This window comes from Xenopus laevis, chromosome 2S, assembly GCF_017654675.1.
Source record: "Xenopus laevis strain J_2021 chromosome 2S, Xenopus_laevis_v10.1, whole genome shotgun sequence".
Lineage (NCBI taxonomy): Eukaryota > Metazoa > Chordata > Amphibia > Anura > Pipidae > Xenopus > Xenopus laevis.
Genome location: NC_054374.1, coordinates 99140820 through 99167383, shown reverse-complemented (window position 1 = coordinate 99167383; position 26564 = coordinate 99140820). Strand labels below are relative to the sequence as shown.

The following is a 26564-nucleotide window of genomic DNA, read 5'->3' as shown; positions in this document are numbered from 1 at the left end:
CTGTCATGTGTGTGAGTGAATGCAATTTTTCTTATCTAGTTTCAAGAGTGAGTTTACTGATATATCTGGGGTAATGCATTTCTCTGAATCCATTTTATTTTTTACAGGAGTGCCTGGGATTAATTAATTAACTGTCTACAGGGACCTCACTGGCATATCTCAGGTTAATGCCATTTTTTGAATTTATTCTCTGCAGTGATCTTAATGCCATATCTAGGATTTATTTTGTGCTTATTACACATTTTCTGAAATGCTCTTATGGGCATGACAGGGGTCAATACAATTCTGTGACATGTCTTGGGTATGCAGTAATCAATAAGGTCTTGGGTATGTTGTAATCATTAAAGCTAAAGTTAGCATCATACGTTTTCACACCATGATATATTATAAACTTTTTTCAGCTCCCAGTTTCACATGCCCTTTAGAGATGGTAGTACCGCACATCTTCTTTGTAGGGTTATTATAAGATGTGCCATGATCTGCTCACTTCCGGGATAGGAGATCCCGACGCTGGCGTTAGACGCTGAGTGTCTTGACGCTGTCGCTGAGCGTCATGACGTCACTATTGAGCACCGAATTTGAATCTTTGCCACCAATTCTTCTTTCAATGCCCAGTCCACCATTTTGTGAGTGCCCAACCTGGCTTCAGTTTACTGATCCTGCCTAAACGTTTTGTCTGACTTTGATATACTAGTTTTTGACTCTTGCCAGACCCTTGATTTTGATTCCTGCCGTCTGCCTTGAACCTTTTGCCTGACTCTCGACCACGTCTCCTCTAAATCCTTGCTGGTACCTCATTTATGGACTTGTTTATGGAAAGCCCTGGGCCACAAAAGGGCATTGGTGAACACAGGAATCCACAGGGATCCCCTGTGCATTTTGAGTGTACCCATCACTGTGCAAGGTTCCTGAAAACGTGAATGTTGCAGTAATGATCTGCAGTATGCAGGGTGCAGTGTATTTTCTTACAGAAAACATCATGTTTGCTCCTAAAGATTACATCACCTACAAGCTATGCATGAATAACATTTGCAAATATAATAACAGTATCATGAAGAATATTACACTGCAAATGTATTACTATCTGTGTGATTTTTTTTTTTACATTTCGGACTTTTATTACATTTCCTCCTAAATCTCTAGTACTCAAAAAAATATCCAGGGCCGATGTTAAACAGATTAAATGTGTTTTAATATTTACAGTGCATACATATGTATATGTATATAATATTTATATAAGTCTAATATATGAAAACACTGCAAGCTATGGAAATAAAGTTGTTGATTCTTTCACTATTACTGCTGAATGCGGATGTTATTATAGTGCTGGGATTTTTAAACCATGTGGACATTATGAGATGAGGACAAATCCTCAGTTATATAGCTAATTACCTTAGATTACTAGTTAACTAGGTTAGTGGGCCTATCATGCAGCCTGTTTAGAGATTAGTGATTAATCTGTCCCCTAGTGTCACATTTGTCAGAATTAAAATAAAAAAGGCTTCCCAAAGATTAGCATACAAAAAGAGTACATGCGGTACATTATGAAAGTTGTTTAAATCAATTAGAGTTTTAATCTAAAATTTAGTAAATATAAGCAGAGTTTCAATTTGTTAAAAAAAAAAAAAGATACAGACTTGTCAATTGGGGAATGTAAAGGTCACTTGTGTGTAGGATGGCAGGATTAAATGTAAAGTGAGAATGCAAGGTCATGCTTCTCACACATAATCAAATCTGATTACGTAACCATGAATTTCTGGGACATGCACACTAATCGGCTTTGGACTACAGCAACAATAACACTGTCAATGCAATAAAATACATTGCTTGCTGGAATAACCTGAAATTTATGATTTTTTTTACCCATGTTGAACATTGTGGGAACATTGTGCAAAGAGGTTAACAGCCTACCTGAGATTCTTGTGGAACTTGGGCAGCATCAATTCTGTCTGCAATGTAGGAAGTCAGCTGTCTGTCAGTGGTATTGAGAGCCTCCTGTATCATACAAATAGCTTTGTCAGTCTCCTGGGCAGACTGTATACTTTGTTCAAGAACCTTTTGTCTCCTTACAGCCTGTGTGAGAAAGAGAGAAACATGTTACTAAGGCTATACATGAATTTCATTGTAGGAAATACATTGTTAATAAACAGAAAACACCTTTTTGTAAGATGAGTTTCTCTGACTTTTTGAATTCATTTAGGCTGCCTTAAAATGTACTGGATATGAAAATAAAACTAGGTAATTATAAGATAAATCAAATTAAAATGCAAGCATTATCTGAAACCTCTTTCAGCACTATTGTAAGGCACTGCCAAAATTGTTAAAAGGAAAGCGGCGCTGAATCCTATAATCTTCTATTCCAAGGCCTGTCCTACGCCTTCCTGATCTCATTATGTAGTTCAAGAGATTTTATACACTGCAAATAGGGTCACGGTCACCACAATCCAACATAAGCTAGTGTAACAGGCAGGAGGTATGAGTACATTTAAAAAGCAAGCTATTGGCCAGATAATGTATTAATAACTCTTCAGAAAAATAGAAAGTAAAAACAAGCTCTGCTCCTTAAAAGACTCCAATTATCTATGGTAAAAGTGAAATATTTTAAAGGCTAAATATTCTAAAAGAGAACATTGCATTTTCAATACACACACATATATACACACACACAGTAGAACCATGATTTTATGATTTTATGTTCCCCAAATATATATTTTCCCAGATTATTCACTGTTTATTTGCAGTTCCACGCTCATACACTTTATTTGTTTAGCTTGGTCCCTTGAGTAAAACTGGGGTTCTGAGCATTTTTTTAATCCTCTGGTTAAGTAGTATATTATTGATTTACTGCAAAATGCTGGATCATTAAACTTATTTTTGGCTATATACAGTAATTATACAGTTTGGTGTCTGTTTCCCCGCCCAAATCTCTGTGTGTGCAATAGCATCGGGTCAAATACTGTAAGTGTACAGGTTTTGCCAACCTTTAGGTCCTTTGGTCCTCTGGGCATAATTTAGTCAATTAGATTCAGATATCAGGAAAGCTGTTTCTCAGTGAAAATATTCTGCTGGCAGTTCAGTGACCGACTAGTAGATGTCACTATTCTATATTATAAAAGGGGGGAAGGTCCCATGTGCTCAGTCTCTTTGGGCTGCACACTTGCTGGAGAAAGAACAGGTGTGCTCCATAGGGCCTGGAACAAAGGAAGGTTCCAGAATATGTGAAGTAAAAGCAAGAGCAGTTCTGTTATAGTCACTCTAGGAGTGAAAAAGAGAATGAGGAGTTATTTTGTGAGCAGTCAGTGGCTCTGACAAGCAGACCAGGAGGGTTTGTACCCTGTGGTTATGAGGCCACCAGGTGGTTAGGCTCAGGGATAGAGAGATCCTTTGAATGCAGGACCCCTGTGAGATTTGTCTTCAGTGGGAATTGTGTACCAAAGGCAGGCAATATTACCTCTGAGGTGTTGTGAGCACTCATTGCTGTGAGTATGCACTGGATGATTATTTGTTGGAAGCACTTACTGATCATTTTTGTGACTAGAAACAGCACACACCTAAGAGACAGTGAAGAGATACATACATCTGCTTGTTATTTAAAGTTACAGGGGCTCATTTATTAACGCAGCGCATCGCTAAAAACAGCACAGAGGCCTGATATTTGCCCAGCGCATGCGAGTATTTAATAATGTAGCGCACGATACCTTAAAAGTGCAATTTGTGCGCTCACGCAGACAGGATGCTACGCGTGAAACTGCGTATTAGCTGTCGCAATGTTTATAATAAATTGTGCGCTGCTTTAATTAGTTGCGTTACATATCGCGCATATTACGTTCACTATGCTGCATCTGCGTTTGTGTCTGTGCTAATATTTGTATGGTTGCAAAGGTGTTTAGCCTACCTGGTACTCTTAAAGCAACCTTGGTAAATATAAACATGTTGGGGGAAGGCGTGGTTAATCTGCACTTTACAGGGGTTGTTCACCTTTGAGTTAACAAACATCCCCACCAACAGCAGCCTCATTTAGTGTATTTGCAAGAACCCAGTTTAGCAGTATAGCCCTGCACACATATATAAAATTCTCATTCAAGCAACATGAAACACAGAAATGTGAATATATTAGCGCAGCTGGGCAGGAATGCGCATTTTGAAGAGTGTTACTATTACGCCACGAAGAGGAAGTCGTAAAAATTGTGGTGCTTTTGCCCGGGTGCAGTCTTGTGTATATACAGATGCAAATCTGCGACGGCCGCAGTGCAAGCACATTGTAGCCACGCCCCTCACAAACACGGCATTGTTTGCAACATAAATGCCCAATCTTTTGCGCAAAGCGCTTAAACAAAACCTTCGCAAAAGCTCTGTGTTATGTGCAATATCACGCAAATATATTAGCGATCACACTTGTGATGGCGCAGACACTCTTTTGCGTCCACTTATGCACTGCATTAATAAATGAGCCCCACAGTGTTCTACAAATAAACCTTTGAACAATATACCTGTGTGTGTGATTGTAGATCAGAGAAGTTCCCAGGGAGTGGAATTACAGCCCATTCTGAGACACCCCATTTTAAAGTCTCTCTCCTCTATAGCCGAGACACAAGACTCCTGTAGCGCTACATGTAAGGAAATCAGTGCTAGATTTCTTGCAGTAGCAGAAAAGGGCTAAATAGTTTTGACTGATCTAAAGCCCTGCATATTTACTAAAACACACAGACATGAGTTGTTATTTTTTTATTTAATTACATATTAATATGGCAATATACCGGAGGCCTCCAGGTTGGACTGTGCCTATTGATTGTAAAGCTGCATGATCAGTAATGTTGATGGAGTATTGTGGGGATTTGCATAGTCATAGATAAGTATCTCTTGGGAAAGAGCGTGCTATTCTAAAGTGACTGTGCCATTAAAGTGGGCCTGTCACCTACACATAAACAGCTGCATCATGAAAGTCCTTTGTAAATTAAACATGAAACACAAATTCTTTTAGTTATTCAACATCCATACCTGCTATGAATATCTGAGCAGTCTATCAAATATTATCTTCCCCACCTCCATGCCTGAGGCATGCAAACCACTAAGCACATTGATGAATTAATTTATTTTGTTTATTTTTGAGTTTATTACACTTAAATTCTTTCATTGTTGTTTTTTTTTTTTTTCATTTTCAATTTATCAGAATGTGTCAAAAATATATGATTTTCAGAGGTCTTTGTAATGTTTGTAAAAGGACTTACAACACATAATATGCACAAGGTAAATTGGCAGCCAAGAAAATTCTAAATGTCTGGCCCCATGTCAGATTTCAAAATGAAATATTAAAAAAATCGGCGTGCTCTTTTGAAAAACTATTAACTGATGCATCTTGAAAAAAAACATGTTTTCTTGCAGACAGTATCCCTTTAATAACTACATCTTAAACACATGAGCAGCTAAACTTAATGAACTTCAAAGCTATTTATGTGAATTATTTTATAAATGAAGGTACAATGGGGCAAATTCACTAAGATTCGTAGTTGTGCCAGGCGTAACTTCGCCGCACTTCGCCACACTTCGCCACACTTCGCCACACTTCGCCAGGCGTAGTTTCGCCAGCGCTTCGCAAATTCACTAAAATCCGAAGTTGCGCTCAGGGGTAGCGTAAGGTTGCGAAGTTGCACTAGCGTTGATTCGCTAAGTAGAGCGAAGTTACGCTAGCGAAGGCTAATTTGCATAGGGCGCCAAATTCAAATTTCAATGGAGGAATACGTATCAGCACTACAAATGCCTAGAAAACCTTCAAATCATCAAATAAAATTTTTATTTTGCCCTACACATGTGTAGGTAAGTTGCCATGAGTCAGGAAATGTAGGGGGGAAGGAGGGGAGCCCCAAAAAATGTTTTGATCTTTTTCAGCCTATCACCCATAATGTAGAAAACACGCCAGCGTTTTTTGGGACTTAGAAAATTTTTTGACTTTTTTTGAAACAATCCCTAGCTACTCTATTGCGCTTCGCCAGGTCTGAGGTGGCGAAGGAAGTCTAGCGTAAAAGGTAGCGTTCAGTACACTGCGCGCGTTATTGAATTTGCGTAGTTACGTCGCTAGCGAAACTTCGCCAGGCGTAAGGGTGCGAAGTAACACTAGCGAAACTACGCCAGCGTTCGTTAGTGAATTTGCGCAGTAACGAAAATGAACGCTAGCGTTCGGCGCTTTGGCGCTTAGTGAATTTGCCCCAATGAGTGAACTAGGAGCATCATATGAATAAAGAACTTATTGGGCAAATATTGGTGAGTGCCACTATTGGAAACTTTTTCTGGTTGTCTTTTGTTAGGTTTAGATTGGTCATTTTTGTTCAGGCACTGTCCATAATTTTAGTGACTTACCAGATATCTAAAAAAAGTAGAATGATGCTAATGATCATGAATAATCAATGACAGAATTATTGAGTGCAAACAATTGCTGCTTGTTAGAAAAAAAGCTTATTAAAATAGTCAACAGAAGTGGTAAAGATTTTTCTTAAACATTTGAAATAAAACAAAAGTTAAGCTGCAATTGTGATGAAGCACCATTTCTAGCATTTCTGCATTTCATTGATGACATGTTGATTTATTTACCTATTTCTTAAACTGAAGAGGTTGAACCCCTTCTTCTTCAGAAGTTGTACAGCTTTATCTTCCTGCATCCATAGCCAACAGCTAATTTGCTAAGGATACATGGAGTTAAAGAAAATAGTAGCTAGATTGGCCCAGGTTTAAAACAAGGTAACTTAGGATGAAGCATTTGTCAGTGCATTTGATGTCCCATATATCATTTATGAGAGATTTTTCATATCAATCTCTTCTGAACAAGGATTCCTAACTATATGTATAACTGTTTCTAATATTAGTTTTTGACTTTCTCAGCACTCATCAATGTTATAAGGCTATAAAACTAAAGCAAGATAGGGGTCTTTATTGTTATAGCACAAGATGTATCTGTGGTACTACAGTAAGGAAATCTATTTTCTTTTTATTGAAACAAGAGAATTCTTTATTCTTTGTGTGTTGATGACTTGGGTATAGGGACGTAAAAGATGCTAAATGCAGTCCTCTGTATTTTCCAGTAAATATACATTTTTGTAATCCGGTGCCTCAAATAAATATTCAGAGATAAAGATACTATACTATAATTACAACATTTACTTAAAAGAAGTTACATCTATTAATGTTTAAGTACAACTGTGCCCCGTACAACACAACAGTCTTGATAAGCCCCTTATCTAGAAAGCACTGAAATATAGGAATGACATTTTGTATAGTCTCCTATAATGATGAGTCAGTAAAATTTAACCAAAATGCACTGGAGGCAATTGGATGAAAAACTAAATTGCAGTTAAAGGAGAACTAAAGCCTAGCCCCCTCCGCCCCCTCCACCCCCTCCACATCTTGCTCCATTGCCTCCCTCCAAGTTTCCTCCCGCAGCATCTATTCCTCTTAAAAATCTGCCTGTCTCCTGATCTGCTATAAATCTGCAGAGTTGGGCAGCATAGTTCAAAGGCACCGTCTTCTGTCTGTCTCTGATCATCTTCTGTTAGAGCAGCAACGTGGATCTTACAGGAGCATGTGCAGTTAAATCTATGTCCTGAATAAGCTTCTACTGTGCATACTTCTGCAAGATCTGTCTTGGCAACTGACAGAAGAGGATTAGAAGAAGAACAGAAGATGGCACATTTGAGATCTCCTTTCCACTATGCTACAATTGTGTTTTGTGGGAAAGGAAACATTTCCTATTGTGCCTTTCCAAAGGAAAGCTGTGGTGTCAATATAATGAGGTCACCAATGTGTACCTTGTACTTAATATAACTAAGCTAGAATAAATCCATGTTGATGGCAAAAGAGAATCATATTGGTTAGTTTTTATACTAACATTTTTGGAGTGGGGATATTGGGGCTCAGCACTGCCCCTTTTCAGGCTGCTGGATGTAGGGAAGAAAAGGAAATTGGAGAACTGGCCAAACAGGCACTGGCAAGATAAACTTAGCTCTTTATTAAGGCAAATGCAGGATAAACAAGTTAGACATGGCAGGAAAGTAGGAACAATGTACAGGCAGACAGGCAAGGCTGACAAAAGTCCAATACCAAGTTACCAAAGTATTAAAAAAATTTGTGGTCTGGTTACAGGTCATGGTAGGCAAAGTTCATGAATAATAACCAATAGGTCAATACCAGGTGTTCAGGCACACAAGGGAACAGACAAAATGTACCTACAAATAAAGACCAATAGTGGCATTAGTGGTCATTTTAATTTAATTAAACATTAACAACGGGGGAAATATCAAACTACTATAAATCCCTCTGGATTCCTCAGTTGATATTTAAATATACCCCTCTGTCCAGGCTCATTTCATTCATCAACATGGTCTCTTGACATTATTATTTATTTTGTGCTGCAACAATTTACATTAGTGATGATAAAGTTGCTTTCTCTCCTGCCTTTAGAAATCATCTCATCATTCCAAGAGAGTTGCATTTAGTTTTTAACAGTGCCAGTACATTTCAACTGCTGACTGAATGGCCCTCTGTATTTTAGGCATATAAACACATTAATTCTGAAGCAGGGGTGCAACAAGAATAGACAGTACTCCATAGAACAATTGCACGAGACTGTCAAATTACCTGAAAAAAAGTTTATATGGGCACTAACAAGTACTGGAGCATTTTTTGATTACTCAAGAACATGGTGCTTAAATTGCCCCTATCTGACCCATGCGGCATTAAATTGAAAGGGTTAATAAACGTGTGTGCTATTTTGTTGGTTTTTTTTTTTATTATTTGAGTTTTAAATGAAAATATCCCACAAGTCATTTTGCTGAAAAAAATCATCTTATAAAAATAACTGATTGATTCTGCATTGATGAATGTAATGCATATGTGTACATAGGCTCTTTATAAATCACTTCTGTTTTGGATTCAGTAATGGATGGTGCATAATACAGGAAATACATCAGGAGAACTTGTTTCTTTTGAAAATACAGTTGTTAGGGTTTTTAGGGTTTTGCTGAAGTGGAACCTAGTTGTGGGTAAACTAGTGCTGAGATTTTAGTGCAATGAATCAAGCGACTTAGGATTCCCAGGAACAATAATTAATAAAAAGAATTTTTTTGAAGTACTGTCTCTGTCAATAATTAATAAAAAATATTTTTTTGAAGTACTGTCTCTTTAAAACTTCGACTTTGACCATTTGCCACCTAAAAGCTGCTGAAGTGCTTTTTTAGCCTATGGGGGACCTCCTAGAACCTGTATGGAGGCAGTTGGGGGAGTTTGGGAGATCGAAGGTCGAAGTTAAAAAAGTACGATTGTACGATTCGAAGTAGGCCGAATTCGGCCCACTTCGACCCCAAAAAACTTCGACCTCCATTCGATTGGTCTTTTTGAATTTGAAGTTCGAAGTTTTTTTAACATCGAACTTTGACCTTTGATAAATCTTCCCCTTAGTGTGTATATATATCAACATATTTAAATCTAGTACAACTATATGCGCAACCTATTGACACTAGGGGGTTATTTACTAAAATCTGAAAATGATTTTTTCCGATTTTTTTCGATTTTTTTTCCTGTCAAAAAATGGTGTTTTCCCCTTTAAAACTCCGACCAGAAAAAATAAAATAACCCCCCTTCATGTAGGATTTCATTGCACTTCATTAATCTACACGAAGATATTCGTGAACATTTGCAGCTCTATTAATTTGCAATGTAGTAAGTACCTCTTGTTGCACTTCTTCCCAACGAGTATTAAATTTCTCCAGCTTTTCATTGATCAGTTCGTCCATCACACCTCCATCAGTTAAGGTCTGAGCAAGCTCCCTAATCTGATTGCGATTGTCTTCTGGGTGTTTCATCATCTTTTCTATGGACTGAAATAAAACTCAGTTCAATAGACAATGTAATAAAAGTCTTGTTTTCAGATCATCCTAATGGCAATGCATTTACAAAATGGCCTTGAAAATGCTGAGAGCAATTAAAGTGATGTAAGTAGCATTTCCTGTACACACATTTTCCTAATGCAGTTGTAATGAGCTAACCTATAGAATAGTTAATGTACACCATCATTCCTTTATGAGAAATCCAGTTTCATGTATACAGTATATTATACAGTGAAAATGACATCAGAATCCTACCTTGCACCCTTCATATACAGTATATCTTACACTATATGTTACACAATGCACAATAATATATTAGTCCACAAATTCAGTTAATATGATGCAGATAATTAATATTCAGTTAATATGATGCAGATAATTAAAAACACATAAAATAATGTTCCCTAAAACAAAATAGTCTCACTAATTTCATTAGGTACTCTAAAGTATCAACGTCATTGAATTGTACTGTTACACTGGTACATAATACTCATTGCTAACCAACCTTTACACAATCATTCACACAATCATACCGTTAGTGCTTCAGCAATCTCCTCGGCACCTCCTTTGACATTTTCAGTTGTTTTCAACTTTGCTTCAACTTCATCTAACCACTTGTTTTCAGCTTCCAGGTATGATAACAGTGCACACCAGCAAGCCCAAACTTCCTGTGAATGAAACAGTTTGTCACTTTTCTGAAACACTTGAAAATGGATGAAACGCATGTCAAAGGTTCATGATGAGTGCCTTCTGATGATAGTGCTGGCAGTTTCTAGTGTACTGCCAGCACTCTGCTGGTTCATATGAGTTTTTTTAAGGAGAATATAAGAATGGAGCATGATACAGATCATTTCAGGCAAAGCTATAGGCTACAGGAGTTTTGGGGATTGCTTTGATATTGCTTTTCTACTGCATTGGCATGGTCTCTAATGTCTGCTTTTTAATATAACATTTACTGTCTGAGAATCACCGGCACATGAGGTTCTTGTGTCCAAATTCCTGTGACTGTCATTTTATCCTTTAACTTATATGTTTTTTTTTTTTTTTTATGGTTATAAGCCTCTCTATGTCTTTATTCTCTTCTCGTTTCCTGTTCATAATTCTAATTATTTCCTATACCTCTCCGCTATATTATAATGGCCTTAAAGGGGACCTGTCACCTGAAAAAAAGGATTACAAATCCTATTTTATCATGTTTGTCAAGCAAATTAAACTTTAATTACACTATATAAATTATATGAATAATGTTTCCTTCAGTCTGGGAATTCATAATTACAGCAAGCAAGCAGGAGCCATTTTGTGGCTCCTGCTAACTTTGCTTAATCTCAAAATCTTGTTTGTGCAGCAGAATGGGGGACCCGATGTCCATCCCCATGCACTGGCTACACAATTAAATGGTAAAGAGAGAGGGGGAATGTCGGGAGCGCAGTGACAGCTAGGAAGAGCTAAATGGAAAGTGAAAATAATTGCCTGCCCCGCCTCTATGCCTAAGGCATAGAGGAGGGGCAGGTAATATTTGATTGACAGCTATGAATGCTTTAATAAAAAAAATATTTGGATTTCATGTTTAATTTGAAAAGGACTTTTATTATACAGCTTTTATGTCTGGGTGACAGGTACACTTTAATGATTATTGTTTTTTACTTCCATAATGTATTACTGCTATTATCTGAAGTGTAATTAGGAAACACTCTTTTATCCCATAAGCTGTATCTTACATTTTATGTGTAGCCAATTTTTTTCTATATTTGAAAACACAGACGTTCTAAAGCAGTCAATATCAACACAGGAACAATGCGGATTTGCAAATATACAAACATACAAATATAATGCAGTATAATACAACTACAAGTACAAACCCTTTTCATTTAGGGTAACCTGCTATTTACTTTACATTTGTGAAATCTTTGTGTCCTGATTAAATATATCCTTTGCAAGTTTAGGAGGGACATCAGAACAGTCAAAAGTGCATTTCTATGGGTCAAGTTAATTTCTAATATGTTTCAGAAACCTTCTAATAGATGGGGGAAATAAGTCTTCTACATTTTACAATATGCTACAAGTTATTCCTTTTTAATTGTGTTAACACAACACTCAGACTAAGGGGCAGATTTACATAGGGTCGAATATCGAGGGTTAGTTAATCCTCGATATTCGACTGCCGAATGTAAATCCTTCGACTTCGAATATCGAAGTCGAAGGATTTACAGCAAATAGTTCGATCAAACGAAAAATCGTTTGATTTGAAGGATTTTAATCCATCGATCGAATGATTTTTCTTCGACCAAAAAATTTATAGAAAGCCTATGGAGACCTTCCCAACATGGCACCTCGGTAGGTTTTAGGTGGCGAAGTAGGGGGTCGAAGTTTTTTTTAAAGAGACAGTACTTTGACTATCGAATGGACGAATAGTCGAACAATTTTTAGTTCGAATCTTTTGATTCGAAGTCAAAGTCATATTCGAAGGTCGAAGTAGCCAATTCGATGGTCGAAGTAGCCAAAAAAACCATTCGAAATTCAAAGTTTTTTTATTCTATTCCTTCACTCGAGCAAAGTAAATGGGCCCCTTAGAGTATATTTAGTACAACATTGATTACATGCCTTCAGTGTTTGGAATTTCCCATCAAGTCTGCTGCAAAGTTGTTCATAGTTTGTTATAAGAACGTCAAGCTCTTTTTTTAATGGTTCATGTGCTGCAGGTGGAGCTGTTGCAATAAAATTATTTACAGAGTCCGTCAGGAGTTTCACATTGTCAGCCTTTTGTGCTGCTTCTTCTGTTGCTCTCTGGGGGAAAAAACTGTTAATTTTAGCTTTGTAAGAGAAAACTATTTGTTTAAACACTATTATTCCAGACAGTGAATGAAGACCATAGGAGAGAGAATATCATTATATATGTTTTACCACAATTCTTCTTTGAAAAGCAATTTTATTTCACTGAAACTGTAATAATCAGAGGGATAAAAAAAATGATATTAGGCTGGAGTGTCCCATGCAAACAAAAAATTGAAAAATGGTAATTTTTCCTATTGGGATAGCTATTTGATGTATTCCTAAATCTTTTTATGTCCTTGTTTATAGCGTTTGGCAAAAGGTATAAATCTGTAGGATTTAGCTAAATATAATAAATATTAAAGTGTGTGTTTGTGTATGCTTATCAACCATAATAATTGCATATGCATATTTGTGTTTAGAGTATAGCATATTTTTCATGCAATTTAATGTTATTGAAATGAGGACCTGTTACAAGTAGGTGTGATTTAAGCCTTTGCTTTTCGTAAGAGTTTATTATTCATCACAAGGGATACTGTAATAAAAAATTCTTCTAATAATAGCATTTTTTTTATTTTGATGCCTCTATTTTGCAACAAGCAATTGCTTTATATAAAGTGAGGAAATGTATACCTTTAAATTAGTGGCTCCCAAACTAGAGCTTAGTCTACTTTGTAGGTGACAATGCAATATGAAGGTCGGGGGCAGCTTGAAGGTCAGTAAAGATAATATAATGGCATATGCCTACCCTTCTTGATACTTCCAGCTCTCCTGCATTAGGAGACCCCTCCCTCCATAAGCCATAAGTCTTTAGCATTCTGCTACACTGTTTTTGTGCAGCTGCCATGTTGGGCAACAAAATGTCCTATATTCATAGCTCTCTGGAAACTAGGATAATTTGTAGTTGAAGCTGATTGGACCATGACTATAACTGATCATATCCCTGGTCTCTGCCATCGAGCAGGGATGAGGACATCAAGACTTCCAGGCAGTGTCATTTTGTGGCTACTAAATTAATAATTAATAAATTAAATTACTGTCTTGCATAAAAAGGGCATTAACTCAAGGAATGAAAACATAATTTTGCCTCTTTATAGGTCCCTGCTATTCTCCTTTAAGATGGATATAAATGAGCTTGAGAGAGTGCAGAGACATGCAACTAAACTGGTTAGAGGGATGGAAGACCATTGCAAGGGGACATGATTCCACTTTATGATTACATTATAGCAGTGGATCTTTTTACCCATAAAGGGATCACCACACCAGAGGCCATCCCTTAAGACTATAGGAAAAGAACTTTTGTTTGAAGCAACATAGGTGGTTCATCACAGTGAGGTTGTGGAATGCCCTGCCGGATAATGTTGTGATGGCTGATTCTGTTAAAGGAAAACCATATGCTTTATATTACAATCCCCTATCCTTCATAGACCCCCCTCCCTGCTTCCCCCAGCCTAGGTGTTACCCTTGGTAAACGCCCCTAACTATTTCCTTACCCCTTGTTGCAGATTCAGTGCATCAGAGTTCACAGGCGCCATCTTCCTCTCTTTGATAATCTTCGGGTATTCTTCTGGAGCTTACTTCGCGAAGATTACCGAAGAGAAGAAGATGGCACAAGTGAACTCCGATGCGCTGAATATGCAACGAGGGGTAAGTAAAGAGTTAGGGGCATTATCTGAGGGTAACACCTAGCCTGGGATGGAGCAGGGAGGGGATCTTTAATATAAAGGGTTTGGTTCTCCTTTTATGCTTTTCAGAGTGGCTTGGATGATTTATTGGACAAGCATAATATCCAAGGATATTGTAATACTAAAAGCTATAGTTAGTGTATGAGTAAATTTAATTTATATGAGCATATGGAGGGGTCATTGTGAGAGTGTGTATTTATGGACGCTGGGTTGAACTTGATGGACTTTGGTCTTTTTTCACCTGGTTCCTTGCTTTAACAGCTGTGGCACTAATTGTTACATATTACAATGCATAAAGTGGGGCACTAATTTGTATTTGTATTATTTTAGAAAAGGGAATGTAAACCCACAAAAATGTTGCCTTATGAAAAACAATTAGATTTGAAACTATTTTCCAGTACTTATTGTTAGAAAGCACTGTTAATATGCATACAGTATGCTACATACAATAGTTTTAAAAGTCAGAACCAACTGGGCAGAGAATTGAAAGGGACTGACACATTTACCAATAACTTTAAAACCACTAAAAATGTGTAGCTTATATGTAATGGCAAGTTGATTAGAATGAATAGTTCTTTTATTAGGAACAATGACTTATAATCATCAATAAAGCAGCCAACTGTACAATATATGAATGCATAATGGAATTTTACACACTTCTCTGTATACTTTATACTGTATAAGCTCCTGATATTTAGTAGGAGATTTGAATAATTACCTGAAAAGAAGTTGTAGAAACAACGTAAAACATATACAATATGGTGATTTTAGTCTGTTTTGCTTTGCAAGGAACAAAGTACTGGACTTTTGCAGTGTTACTAAGCCATTTCTAAATCCAATTAATATTGAACCCTGGTAATCTTTTTATCTATTCGGGATTTCTTTGGATTTCAAGATAACAATCTGAATACCCAGTAATATCTTTTATTTTTCAGGGTAATTATTTCTAATATAATTTGTTCTTGTTTAACCCTTTAAGTGCGAGCAGAATTTCACATTTTGGTTACGCGAAATGCCAGCCGTTTTTAAGCATTTTGTGCTCTCTCACTTTAGGGGCATTTTCTGAGGGGAAACCTATAGTTTACCTAGGAAAACTATACATTGTTTTTTTCGGTAGAAACTGAGCTTTCTAAATCTGCCTGAGTTTTCATGTATTTCCACCTTTGCAAAAAAATTTATAGTGCTAAATACCAAAAAAAAATGGAAAATTACCATTTTTCATCGTATATCAATTTATACCAGAAAACTATTTCATTTTACAGATGAAAATCCAACTGATTTGGAAAGCCTTATGTCTCTCGAACGTGCCAATACCAGATATGTATAGTTTTAGGGAGATTTAGGACTTCTGTACAGCAAAAACTCCCGGCAGTATATTACTGAATTTTGAAAGCACTAAGGCAGAAAACGGCATGCTTTAGATTCCAAGGCAAAAAATCCTGAAACCATAGGTTTACCCCAGAAAACCATAAATTTTTGAAAAGTACACATTCTGCCGATTACAAAATGGGTAACTATGTCTCTCTACTCCCAACTACCAAACAGAAAAGCTTGTCTGAACATAGCAGTTTTTCAAAATAAAATTCAAAATTTTGAAAAATCATTTCAAAGGTTTTATATTGCTGCTCCGCATATCCCAAACTATATTACGTACCAAGAAAAAGCACCTGAAATATGATTGCCAGGGGTCCACTGAACAGTTTGATACCCATTATGCATAGGTTTACCAAAGTATCTGGCATTTAGAGACACCAATATGAAGTTAGCACATCCAAATTGTTCAGGACTTTACTTCAGCTACTGAGAAATCAACACATTGACTGCATTTTTTGTGGGGTAAAAACACAGAAATATATGTTTACCCCCCAAACCCATATATTTTTGGAATGTACACATTCTACAGAATCTAAAATGGGTACCCATGCCTTTCTGCTCCAAACTACTGAGTCGCAAGGCTTTCCCACAATTGTCAGTTTTGGTGAAATATCTGAAAATTGCCTCAAAGCTTCAACTTCTCAGCACCATATCACCCATGTATCGTTACGCACCAAAAAAAAGCACCCTAAATATGATTGCCAGGGTTCCTCTGAACAGTTTGGCGGCCATTGTTCATAGGTGTACCAAAGTATCTGGCAGTTAGAGGCCCCAAAATGAAGTTAGCACATACAAATAGTCCTGTGGGTAACTTCAGCTAATGAAAGATCAACACATTGACTGCATTTTTGTGGGGTAATAACACAGAAATATATGTTTACCCCCCAAACCCATACATTTTTGGAAAGTACACATTCTACAGAATCTAAAATGGGTACCCATTGCTCCAAACTACTGAGTCGCAAGGCTTTCCCAAAATTGATGGTTTTTGTGAAATATCTGAAAATTGCCTCAATGCTTCAACTTTCCAGCATCATATCGCCCATGTATCATTACGTATCACAAAAAAGCACCCAAATTGTGATTGTCAGGGGTCCTCCAAACAGTTTGGTGCCCACTGTGCATAGGTTTACCAAAGTATATGGTATTTAGAGGCCCCAAAATGAAGTTAGCGCATACAAATCATCCTGTGGGTAACTTCAGCTAATGAAAAATCAACACATTGACTGCATTTTTGTGGGGTAAAAACACAGAAATATATGTTTACCCCCCAAACCCATATATTTTTGGAAAGTACACATTATACAGAATCTAAAATGGGTACTCATGCCTTTCTGCCCCAACTACTGAGTCGCAAGGCTTTGCCAAATTTGGCGGTTTTGGTAAAATATTCTGAAAATTGCCTCAAAGCTTCAACTTTCCAGCATCGTATTGTCCATGTATCATTACCAGCATAAAGCATCCTAAATATAAACATAGGGGTCTACTAAACAGTTTGATGCCCAATTTGCATAGATATACCAAACTATGTGGTGCACAGAGACCCCCAAATGACAATATGTATAGACATTTTCACGGCTGACGCGCAGGCTTCTGCAATATAACCACCCGGTGTGTGTATTATGCGACATTAGACCACCTAACAGTACAGAGACCCCAGAAAACCATATATTTTCAGAAAGTACACATTCTGACGAATCCAATATGGGTAAATAAGTGTTTCTACTGCAAACTGCCAAACTGCAAAGCAATGCTGAACATAACAGTTTTTATCAAATTTCTGAAAATCGTCACAAAGCTTGAATTTTACTCCATTATATGCCCCACATTTCGTAACTTATCACCATAAAACATCCTAAATATGAACGCCAGGGGTCTACTAAACACTTTGATGCCCAATATGCATAGATATACCAAACTATGTGGCGCACAGAGACCCCCAAATGACAATAGTGTATATACATTTTCACGGCTGACGCGCGCTGGCTGCTGCAATATAAGCACCCGGTGTGTGTAATATGCGACATTAGACCCCCCTAACAGTACAGAGACCCCAGAAAACCATATATTTTCAGAAAGTACACATTCTGACGAATCCAATATGGGTAAATAAGTGTTTCTACTGCAAACTGCCAAACTGCAAAGCAATGCTGAACATAACAGTTTTTATCAAATTTCTGAAAATCGTCACAAAGCTTGAATTTTACTCCATTATATGCCCCACATTTCGTAACTTATCACCATAAAACATCCTAAATATGAACGCCAGGGGTCTACTAAACACTTTGATGCCCAATATGCATAGATATACCAAACTATGTGGCGCACAGAGACCCCCAAATGACAATAGTGTATATACATTTTCACGGCTGACGCGCGCTGGCTGCTGCAATATAAGCACCCGGTGTGTGTAATATGCGACATTAGACCCCCCTAACAGTACAGAGACCCCAGAAAACCATATATTTTCAGAAAGTACACATTCTGACAAATCCAATATGGGTAAATATGTGTTCCTACTGCAAACTGTCAAACTGCAAAGCAATGCTGAACGTAACGGTTTTTATCAAATTTCTGAAAATCGTCACAAAGCTTGAATTTTACCCCATTATATGCCCCACATTTAGTAACTTATCAGCATAAAACATCCTAAATATGAGCGCATGGGGTCTACTGAACACTTTGATGCCCAATATGGATAGATATACCAAACTACGTGGCGCACAGAGACCCCCAAATGACAATAGTGTATATACATTTTCACAGCTGACGCGCTGGCTGCTGCAATATAACCACCCAGTGTGTGTATTATGCGACATTAGACCACCTAACAGTACAGAGACCCCAGAAAACCATATATTTTCAGAAAGTACACATTCTGACGAATCCAATATGGGTAAATATGTGTTCCTACTGCAAACTGTCAAACTGCAAAGCAATGCTGAACGTAACGGTTTTTATCAAATTTCTGAAAATCGTCACAAAGCTTGAATTTTACCCCATTATAGCCCCACATTTCGTAACTTATCAGCATAAAACATCCTGAATATGAACGCCAGGGGTCTACTAAACACTTTGATGCCCAATATGCATAGATATACCAAACTATGTGGCGCACAGAGACCCCCAAATGACAATAGTGTATATACATTTTCACGGCTGACGCGCGCTGGCTGCTGCAATATACGCACCCGGTGTGTGTAATATGCGACATTAGACCCCCCAAACAGTACAGAGACCCCAGAAAACCATATATTTTCAGAAAGTACACATTCTGACGAATCCAAAATGGGTAAATAAGTGTTTCTACTGCAAACTGCCAAACTGCAAAGCAATGCTGAACATAATGGTTTTTATCAAATTTCTGAAAATCGTCACAAAGCTTGAATTTTACCCCATTATATGCCCCACATTTCGTAACTTATCAGCATAAAACATCCTAAATATGAACGCCAGGGGTCTACTGAACAGTTTGATGCCCAATATGCATAGATATACCAAACTATGTGGCGCACAGAGACCCCCAAATGACAATAGTGTATATACATTTTCACGGCTGACGCGCTGGCTGCTGCAATATAAGCACCTGGTGTGTGTATTATGCGACACTAGACCCCCCTAACAGTACAGAGACCCCAGAAAACCATATATTTTCAGAAAGTACACATTCTGACGAATCCAATATGGGTAAATAAGTGTTTCTACTGCAAACTGTCAAACTGCAAAGCAATGCTGAACATAACGGTTTTTATCAAATTTCTGAAAATCGTCACAAAGCTTGAATTTTACCCCATTATGTGCCCCACATTTCGTAACGTATCAGCATAAAACATCCTGAATATGAACGACAGGGGTCTACTAAACACTTTGATGCCCAATATGCATAGACATACCAAACTATGTGGCGCACAGAGACCCACAAATGGATATATAGTAGATAAAATTTACATAGGCAAAACAAAATAACACAGAACAGTGTGAAATGCAAATAAATCACCAAAAACTAATAAAACCACAAAAATCAATGCTTTTTTTTCACACTAGTGTAATCGGCCACCAAAATTACTGTTTGAATACAAATGCAGAGCTGAAAATGCAATAAAATGGCTAAAAATTCAATAAAATGGCTAAAAATGCACCAAAATTGCAATATAACCACCAAAATAACATACAAAAGCTATTGCACAGTACGGTTAGCGAATACGCTATTTGGAACGGCAATAAAACATTATTTTTAGCCCAAAAAGAGACGATGCGATAAGAAAAAAAAAAAAAAAAGCCACAAAGCCATATATGTACATATGCGTGTGCACAACGGGTAAATTGCATGTTATTTGCGCGTGTGCGCGTGTGCAAGTGTACATGGGTGCTGTGAGTGTGTGTGACCCCCCCAATCCCCAAAAATCTATGTGTGAGTGTGTGTAAGTGTGAATGTAAGTGTATATTACTGTAATAAGTGTGTGTTGGTGTGTTTGTGTGTTTTTGTGTGTGTAAATGTTACACTTACCTGGGGTAGATGCTTCAGATCGTTGATAAAGGGTCCCACGCAGCAGATCTCCAGCTCCAACGGTCAGCAGGCATGGGGGGGCGGAGCTGGGCGGAAGTGAAGTGCAGGCAGCAGCAGGACGCATAGGAAACGCATCCCTGCTGCTGCTTTGGGGCCCCTGGGCGATCGCGCCCCTGGGGCCACACGATCCCCTGCTCTGCTCGTTGTCTAGGGGCAGGGGATGGTGAAGGAACGGAGCGAGCGGCTCTAACAGCCGCTCCTCCGCTCGCAAACCCGGAAGTGCTGCAGAACGTAGAATCTACGATCTGTGGCACTTTGGTCCTTTGATCCACAGAACATAGATTCTACATTCTGTGGCACTTAAAGGGTTAATATTTGCATGCAGCATTATTTACCAAAGAGAAATAAGGAGGAGGCATACAATAACTTGTCTTCAGGTACAATTTGTATACTTTGATGTGTGGATAAATTCAAGGCATGCAAAAGGTGATCCTTTTACTATATGTATTGAATAATTAATCACTACAACATCACTTCATCAACCCATTAACTGGCTTTTTTTTTAGACTTTTAACAGAAACTAGTTTTCCAGGGAAAGTCCTTAAAGTACCAGTAACATTAAAAATTTAAATATTCTAATTACATTTACAGTTTGCAACCATTGCTCATAAATAATCTATCTTTGGCAAAACATGTCCTGTTTTATATGAGAGAAATTTTTATGATGTGAAACAAATGACATTTAACCCCTTTGTAAAAACAAAATCCATTGTATTCTGAGCTTTATCTGTTGTCGGCTGAGCAAATATTTATCTTTTTTTTTTTTTGCCATATTTAGCTTGAATGTGCCCCTGTGGTTACACAGCAGCTTATTTATATAAAACAATAATGGTTCTAAAGCAAACACAATTTCTTTTACCAGTGCAGGGTACTGCACATTATATTTTAATGCATATAAAACACTAACATTTGCTGATGTTTCTGTTCCTTTAATAAGCATCAGGTGGTAGAAAATAATTGACTTTTAATAAAATATAGCTCATTAAAGTACTATCCTTTGGCACTTACAGAGTTACATAGTAAGGCCCCTAAAATCCTCAACCAAGTAAAGCTAAAGGCAGATAACAATATAACAATACCTTTAACTCTTCTAAAGCTTTTTGAAGCTCTTCTGGTGTCTTGTATTCAAAATATTTTTCTGAATACTCATGTTCAGCTTGAGTTACCCATTCTTGCATCTCTGACAAATCTTTCCGAAGGCTTATTGTCTTATCCAAGCCATCTTTGAGTGCTGCTTTTTTTGCATAAGCCTAGAAAGGGAAAATGCCATGAACCACTGACAATGAAAACACTTTACTGCATCCTATTTGTACAATAATCCCATTAAAGCAGTAGATGAAATGTAAGTAATTGGGAAGTCTACCCACAAGTCTGTTATTAAAGGAATAAAATAAATAAAAATTAAACATTTCATTTATACCTGAAATCAATTACTTATGTAAGAAAAATGCATATTTACCTTATTTTACTTGTCAAACTACTGATAATATAAGCTACAGTACCTGTTATTGCATATTCCTTCAGAATATCACATTCTACATAAAAAGATGGAGGATTTAAATTATGAGAGCAGACTATCGTGGTTTTTTTTTGGAAAAAAGGTGCTGGCGAGGGGACATGATTATAAGGCATTATAGACAGATTGAGAGGGTTTTTTTCAATAAGAATTATCATCACACCAGAGGCCACCTAGAGGAAAAGAACTTTCATTTGAAGCAACGTAGGTGGTACGTCACAGTACAGGACAGTGAGGTTGTGGAATGCATTGCCGGGTGATGTGATGGCTGATTCAGTTAATGCCTTTGAGAGTGGCTTGGATGATTTCTTGGACAGACATAATATCCAAGGCTATTGTGATACTATACCCTACAATTATTACAGATATTGGTATATAGTTAATTTATGTGGCTCCCAACAATGTAGAATTTACAATTTATGCACCTGAAGTGATGGTTAACATATTACTGAAAAAGTAATGGATATAACAGTAACACATATCTAAACATATATTTTTGGTGGGCTATAGTTCCCTTGTTGGTTTTATTAACAGCAGCAACAAAAAAGAAATACAAATTTAAAGTAGAATACCTGTCTACATATGTGATCCCACTGATCATTTAAGTTTTTTAAATCTTGCTGCAGTTTAGACGAGTAAACGGGTTCTGCTTTACTGATCAGTTTCTGCCCCACATCATTAACACTGCTCACACTGGGTTGTATAGTTTGGATGTCATTTACCAGAGCCTGTAAATATACATGCAAATAAATTTTTTTATTGAAATCAAAATAAAATGGGAATTACCTGTCGAAGACCAGAAGATTTATTCAGAGTATACTAACTAATTGAAACAAAGTGAAAATGGGAAGAATAATTAAAATATAAGAATTTGCATTATGCTGCTCTTTAATGGTGTCATGAAAATTAGAGTAATAGTAAAAATATTTAATGTAATTCTGAAATAGTTCTAGACACCTTTTTATTGAACAAAAAATTGCATGTGCCATTCAGTGTTCTTTAAGCCATGGGATCATGTGACTCTTTTTCACCCCAGGGCTTCTAAGATTTATAACCACAAAAATCTGTGGATTTATTTAAAAGGCCAATGTTTAACAATTTTATGATAGCTGTCTTTACTGTATATTTATAAACGTAAAAGTTTTTGCTTTCGTTACTATGCCTATAATTATTTCACAAATGTGAGTGTCAACTTATTCAAAATATAGTATATATAGTATAGTATATCTGCAGGTTAGTGTTCAATACTGAAACAATAATATCAAAACAACAACCAAAGAAAACCAGTGTAGGGATGTGTAAAGTAGCCACCCCTAGTATTTTGTGCAGGCAGTTCCTCAATGTTATGGACACCTAAATGGGTCCTAAAATACAGTTGGGAGGGGTACTGTTTGCTCTTTTCTGCTCTAAGCTAGGCCCCTGCTACTTCTAACAGTGACCAGCAGATGGCACTGTGCTGGGATATAAAAGTCTCTGAAGCCATGCTTTCAGTCGTCCATCTTGTGCTGGCTCTGACCTGAACAGGCAGGCAGAGCTCTGTGGAACCTAGACAGGTCAGGTCTAGTAAGAATAGGCTACGCACCATTATTGGTCACTCTAGGAGTGACAGACAGACAGGTTATTAAGCTGTGCAGCTCCAGGCTCCGACGAGAAGAGTCAGAGGGATTAAAATCCCCGGTACTAATAGCCCAGAAGTAGGGACTAAGTGTATAGGAACAGGGTAGATAGATTCCCCTCAGGTTCCACTTAGGGAAAAGGCTGAAAGCTGGGTGTACCTTTATTGCTGCTGAGCACGTCCTCTTGCCTGTGGGGACTATTACTGACCATATGGTGCTGTGAGTATTGCCTATTCAATGTGATGCTAAATCCTGTCATGCTCTATTGTATACTCCACTGAGGATTGCGTATGTTCAATAAACCAGTTCATGTTTAAGTTAGAAGAACCACTGGCGCCCAATTATTATACCCTGAATCCAGTTACAGTTGCATTACACCCTGCCTCCACACCGTTGTGAGGGCTCACTCCCTAAGATTACAGGTCTCATCCGGTGCACATTTAGTGGGAGTGGAGCTCAATAGTGGTGTAAATAACACACAATTTACTATAGCGCTACACCAGGATAAGTAGAGAACTTGTGAGACCCTGTTAACTTCAAGCTAACCAGTTCAGATATAGTTATAGATAAACAGATAAAACGTAACTTTTAATCTAGGTTTCCAAAAATACGCCACCAAAAGACACAAGACAAGACTTCATTTTCAAGTGGTAAAGTCCAGGACCGTGTCCCTAAAAACATACAATTAAAAAGCCAGGCATTAGGTAGAATGGTGGGCTGTAGGTGCAGTCAACGCTGACATTAATAGCGTAGCTGCCACAGTTACATTTTAGTGGTGATGCCTAGTACCATCCCAGAACCCTCCCTGCCATTCGTTCCCCCAGGATTGTTCCTACCTAACTACGTGGGGAATGAGTGGGAGCTAGTCACCCACCATCCACCTATGCCACCCGCCCTACCATTCGTTCCCCCAGGATTGTTCCTACCTAACTACGTGGGGAATGAGTGGGAGCTAGTCGCCCACCATCCACCTATGCCACCCGCCCTACGTTATGTTTAATCTGTTTATCTATAACTATATTTGAACTGGTTAGCTTGAAGTTAACAGGGTCTCACAAGTTCTCTACTTATCCTGGTTTTCTTTGGTTGTTGTTTTGATATGCCTACAATTAGCCATACCTCAGGATGATCCTCTCGCTGCTAGGGCATACTTTTTGCCATCTTCTACATTTGGATTTATGACACTACAGTAAACTTGAAACATTTCTAAATTTCTTGTGACAGGTAGGAAATACATACTGACGACAAGACTCACATGGCATATGAAGGTTTAGGGTTCACCATAGCACAGCATACCACAGAATGCATTTCAATGGAAAAAGGTGTGCGTTGTTCAATTTAAATGAAGCAACATGGAAAACCCTGTTGTACAATCTGAGTCAATAAATATAGATTCTTCTGCATTCATACAGAATAAAGGGGTAATTTATGACCCTGGGGTGCAAAAGCATAACCCTTAGTGCTCATACTGTATATGGATCACTATGGAGCACATGACCCAGTCCCCCCTCTATATTGCATACTGCACTGAGTATCTGATGGAAATTCTATTGCTAAGTGCCTTAAGGCAGATGATTAGGACAAGGGGGGTTGTGCATCTCACCACTCCTATCTTGTACCTCAGAATGATGTGCAATGTATATACATCTATTAGATGGGAGGGGAGGATGCCTACAGGCCATCCCCAACCTGCCTCTATAGAATTGCACGTGAACTAATGCTGGTCACACTTGAATCTAAGGACAGTGCTTTGGTCTCCTTTTGAGCTCTTTAGCTATTTACAATGCCTCAAACATTGCAGCCTTTGTTGCACTTTTTGTATACTGCATGCATTGTGGATGATCCCTAAAGTTTTTTTTTAAATTTTCAGAATTAATTGACTTGTTTTAGAACCCTCCAAATTTCTAGCAACATTTAAAAGTAATGTTGATGAAACTATGTACATGTATGGCATCTGTTATCCGGAAATTCAAGAGCATGTCCTACACTGTACTTGATGGCATCAAAGTTGCATTAATCCATAATGGTTCCAAAACAAACCTGTTGGGTTTATTTAACATTTAAATGATAGATTTAGGGGTTACTTATCAAAGTCCTAATTTATCTCATTGGCCTTTTAAAGTGGACCTGTCACTCAGACATTAAAAAATGTATAATAAAAATAATTTTCAAATTAAACATGAAATCCAAATTGTATTTTTTATTAAAGCATTCATAGCTGTTAGGCATAGAGGCAGAGTAGGCAGTTACTTTCACTTTCCATTCAGCACTTCCTAGATATCACTGATCTCCCTACATTCCCCACCATTCTCTTAACCATTTAATTGTGTAACCAGGGCAGGCCCGGACTGGCAATCTGTGGGTTCTGGCAAATGCCAGAGGGGCTGCTATAAGGTCCCATAGAAAGTCAGTATTTAGTGGGCTGGTGGGGGCTGTTTGGGCCTCTGTGTGGGCTGATTGGGCCTCTGTGTACCTGAAATGCCAGGGCCTATTTTAATTCTCAGTCCGGACCTGAACCAGGGCATGGGGATGGACATCAGGTCCCCCATTCTGGTGCACAAACAAGATTCTGAGATGATACAAGGCTTGGCTTAATTACAGTGTCCACAAAATTGCTCCTGCCTACTTGCTATAATTATGATTTCCCAGATTGAAGGAAACAAAATTCAAATAATTTACACAGTGTAATTAAAGTTAATTTTGCTTGACGAACGTGATAAAATAGGTTTTGGAATATTTTTTTTTTGGGTGACGGGTCCCCTTTAAATGGTAAAACACAATTTTTTCATTGAAAAAAAGCATATTTTTCAGAATTTTTTAAACCCAGAGGGTGTTAAAAGTCAGAATAAAAAAGTACTCCAGCTTAGACCTGCTGAATTTATGTAGAAGTCAATGGGAGAAGTCCTGAAGATATCCTGATCTTTGCTGGGTTTTATCCATAGATTCCGTGGTTTTCGGGCTATAATGTGAAAATCCAGGGCGTCAAATTGTACTATTCTAATTCTTTCATGATTTTAGAGAGTTTTTTCCCACACAAGAAATATTTGGGAAAATGTATTGATAAATAAGGGGAAAAATCCATGCGGATTTTGTCTGAGTATTTTTGAAAAAATTAAAAGACATTTTTGGATTTTGTTAAAAAAAAAACCTTAAAGTATTAAGATC

The 26564-nt window shown here is 37.6% G+C and overlaps 1 protein-coding gene across 1 annotated transcript in view; it reads right to left on the bottom strand.

Moving 5' to 3' along the window:
* dmd.1.S (dystrophin, gene 1 S homeolog) overlaps positions 1-26564 on the bottom strand; it is a 935293-nt gene that overhangs the window by 681627 nt on the left and 227102 nt on the right. The window contains exons 24-29 of the mRNA XM_041584187.1: positions 22356-22511; positions 21347-21517; positions 12474-12656; positions 10406-10540; positions 9714-9863; positions 1912-2073 (exon numbers count right to left, since the gene is read on the bottom strand). Coding sequence (XP_041440121.1) covers positions 1912-2073; positions 9714-9863; positions 10406-10540; positions 12474-12656; positions 21347-21517; positions 22356-22511 — 957 coding nt within the window. The remainder of the gene's footprint in view (positions 1-1911; positions 2074-9713; positions 9864-10405; positions 10541-12473; positions 12657-21346; positions 21518-22355; positions 22512-26564) is intronic.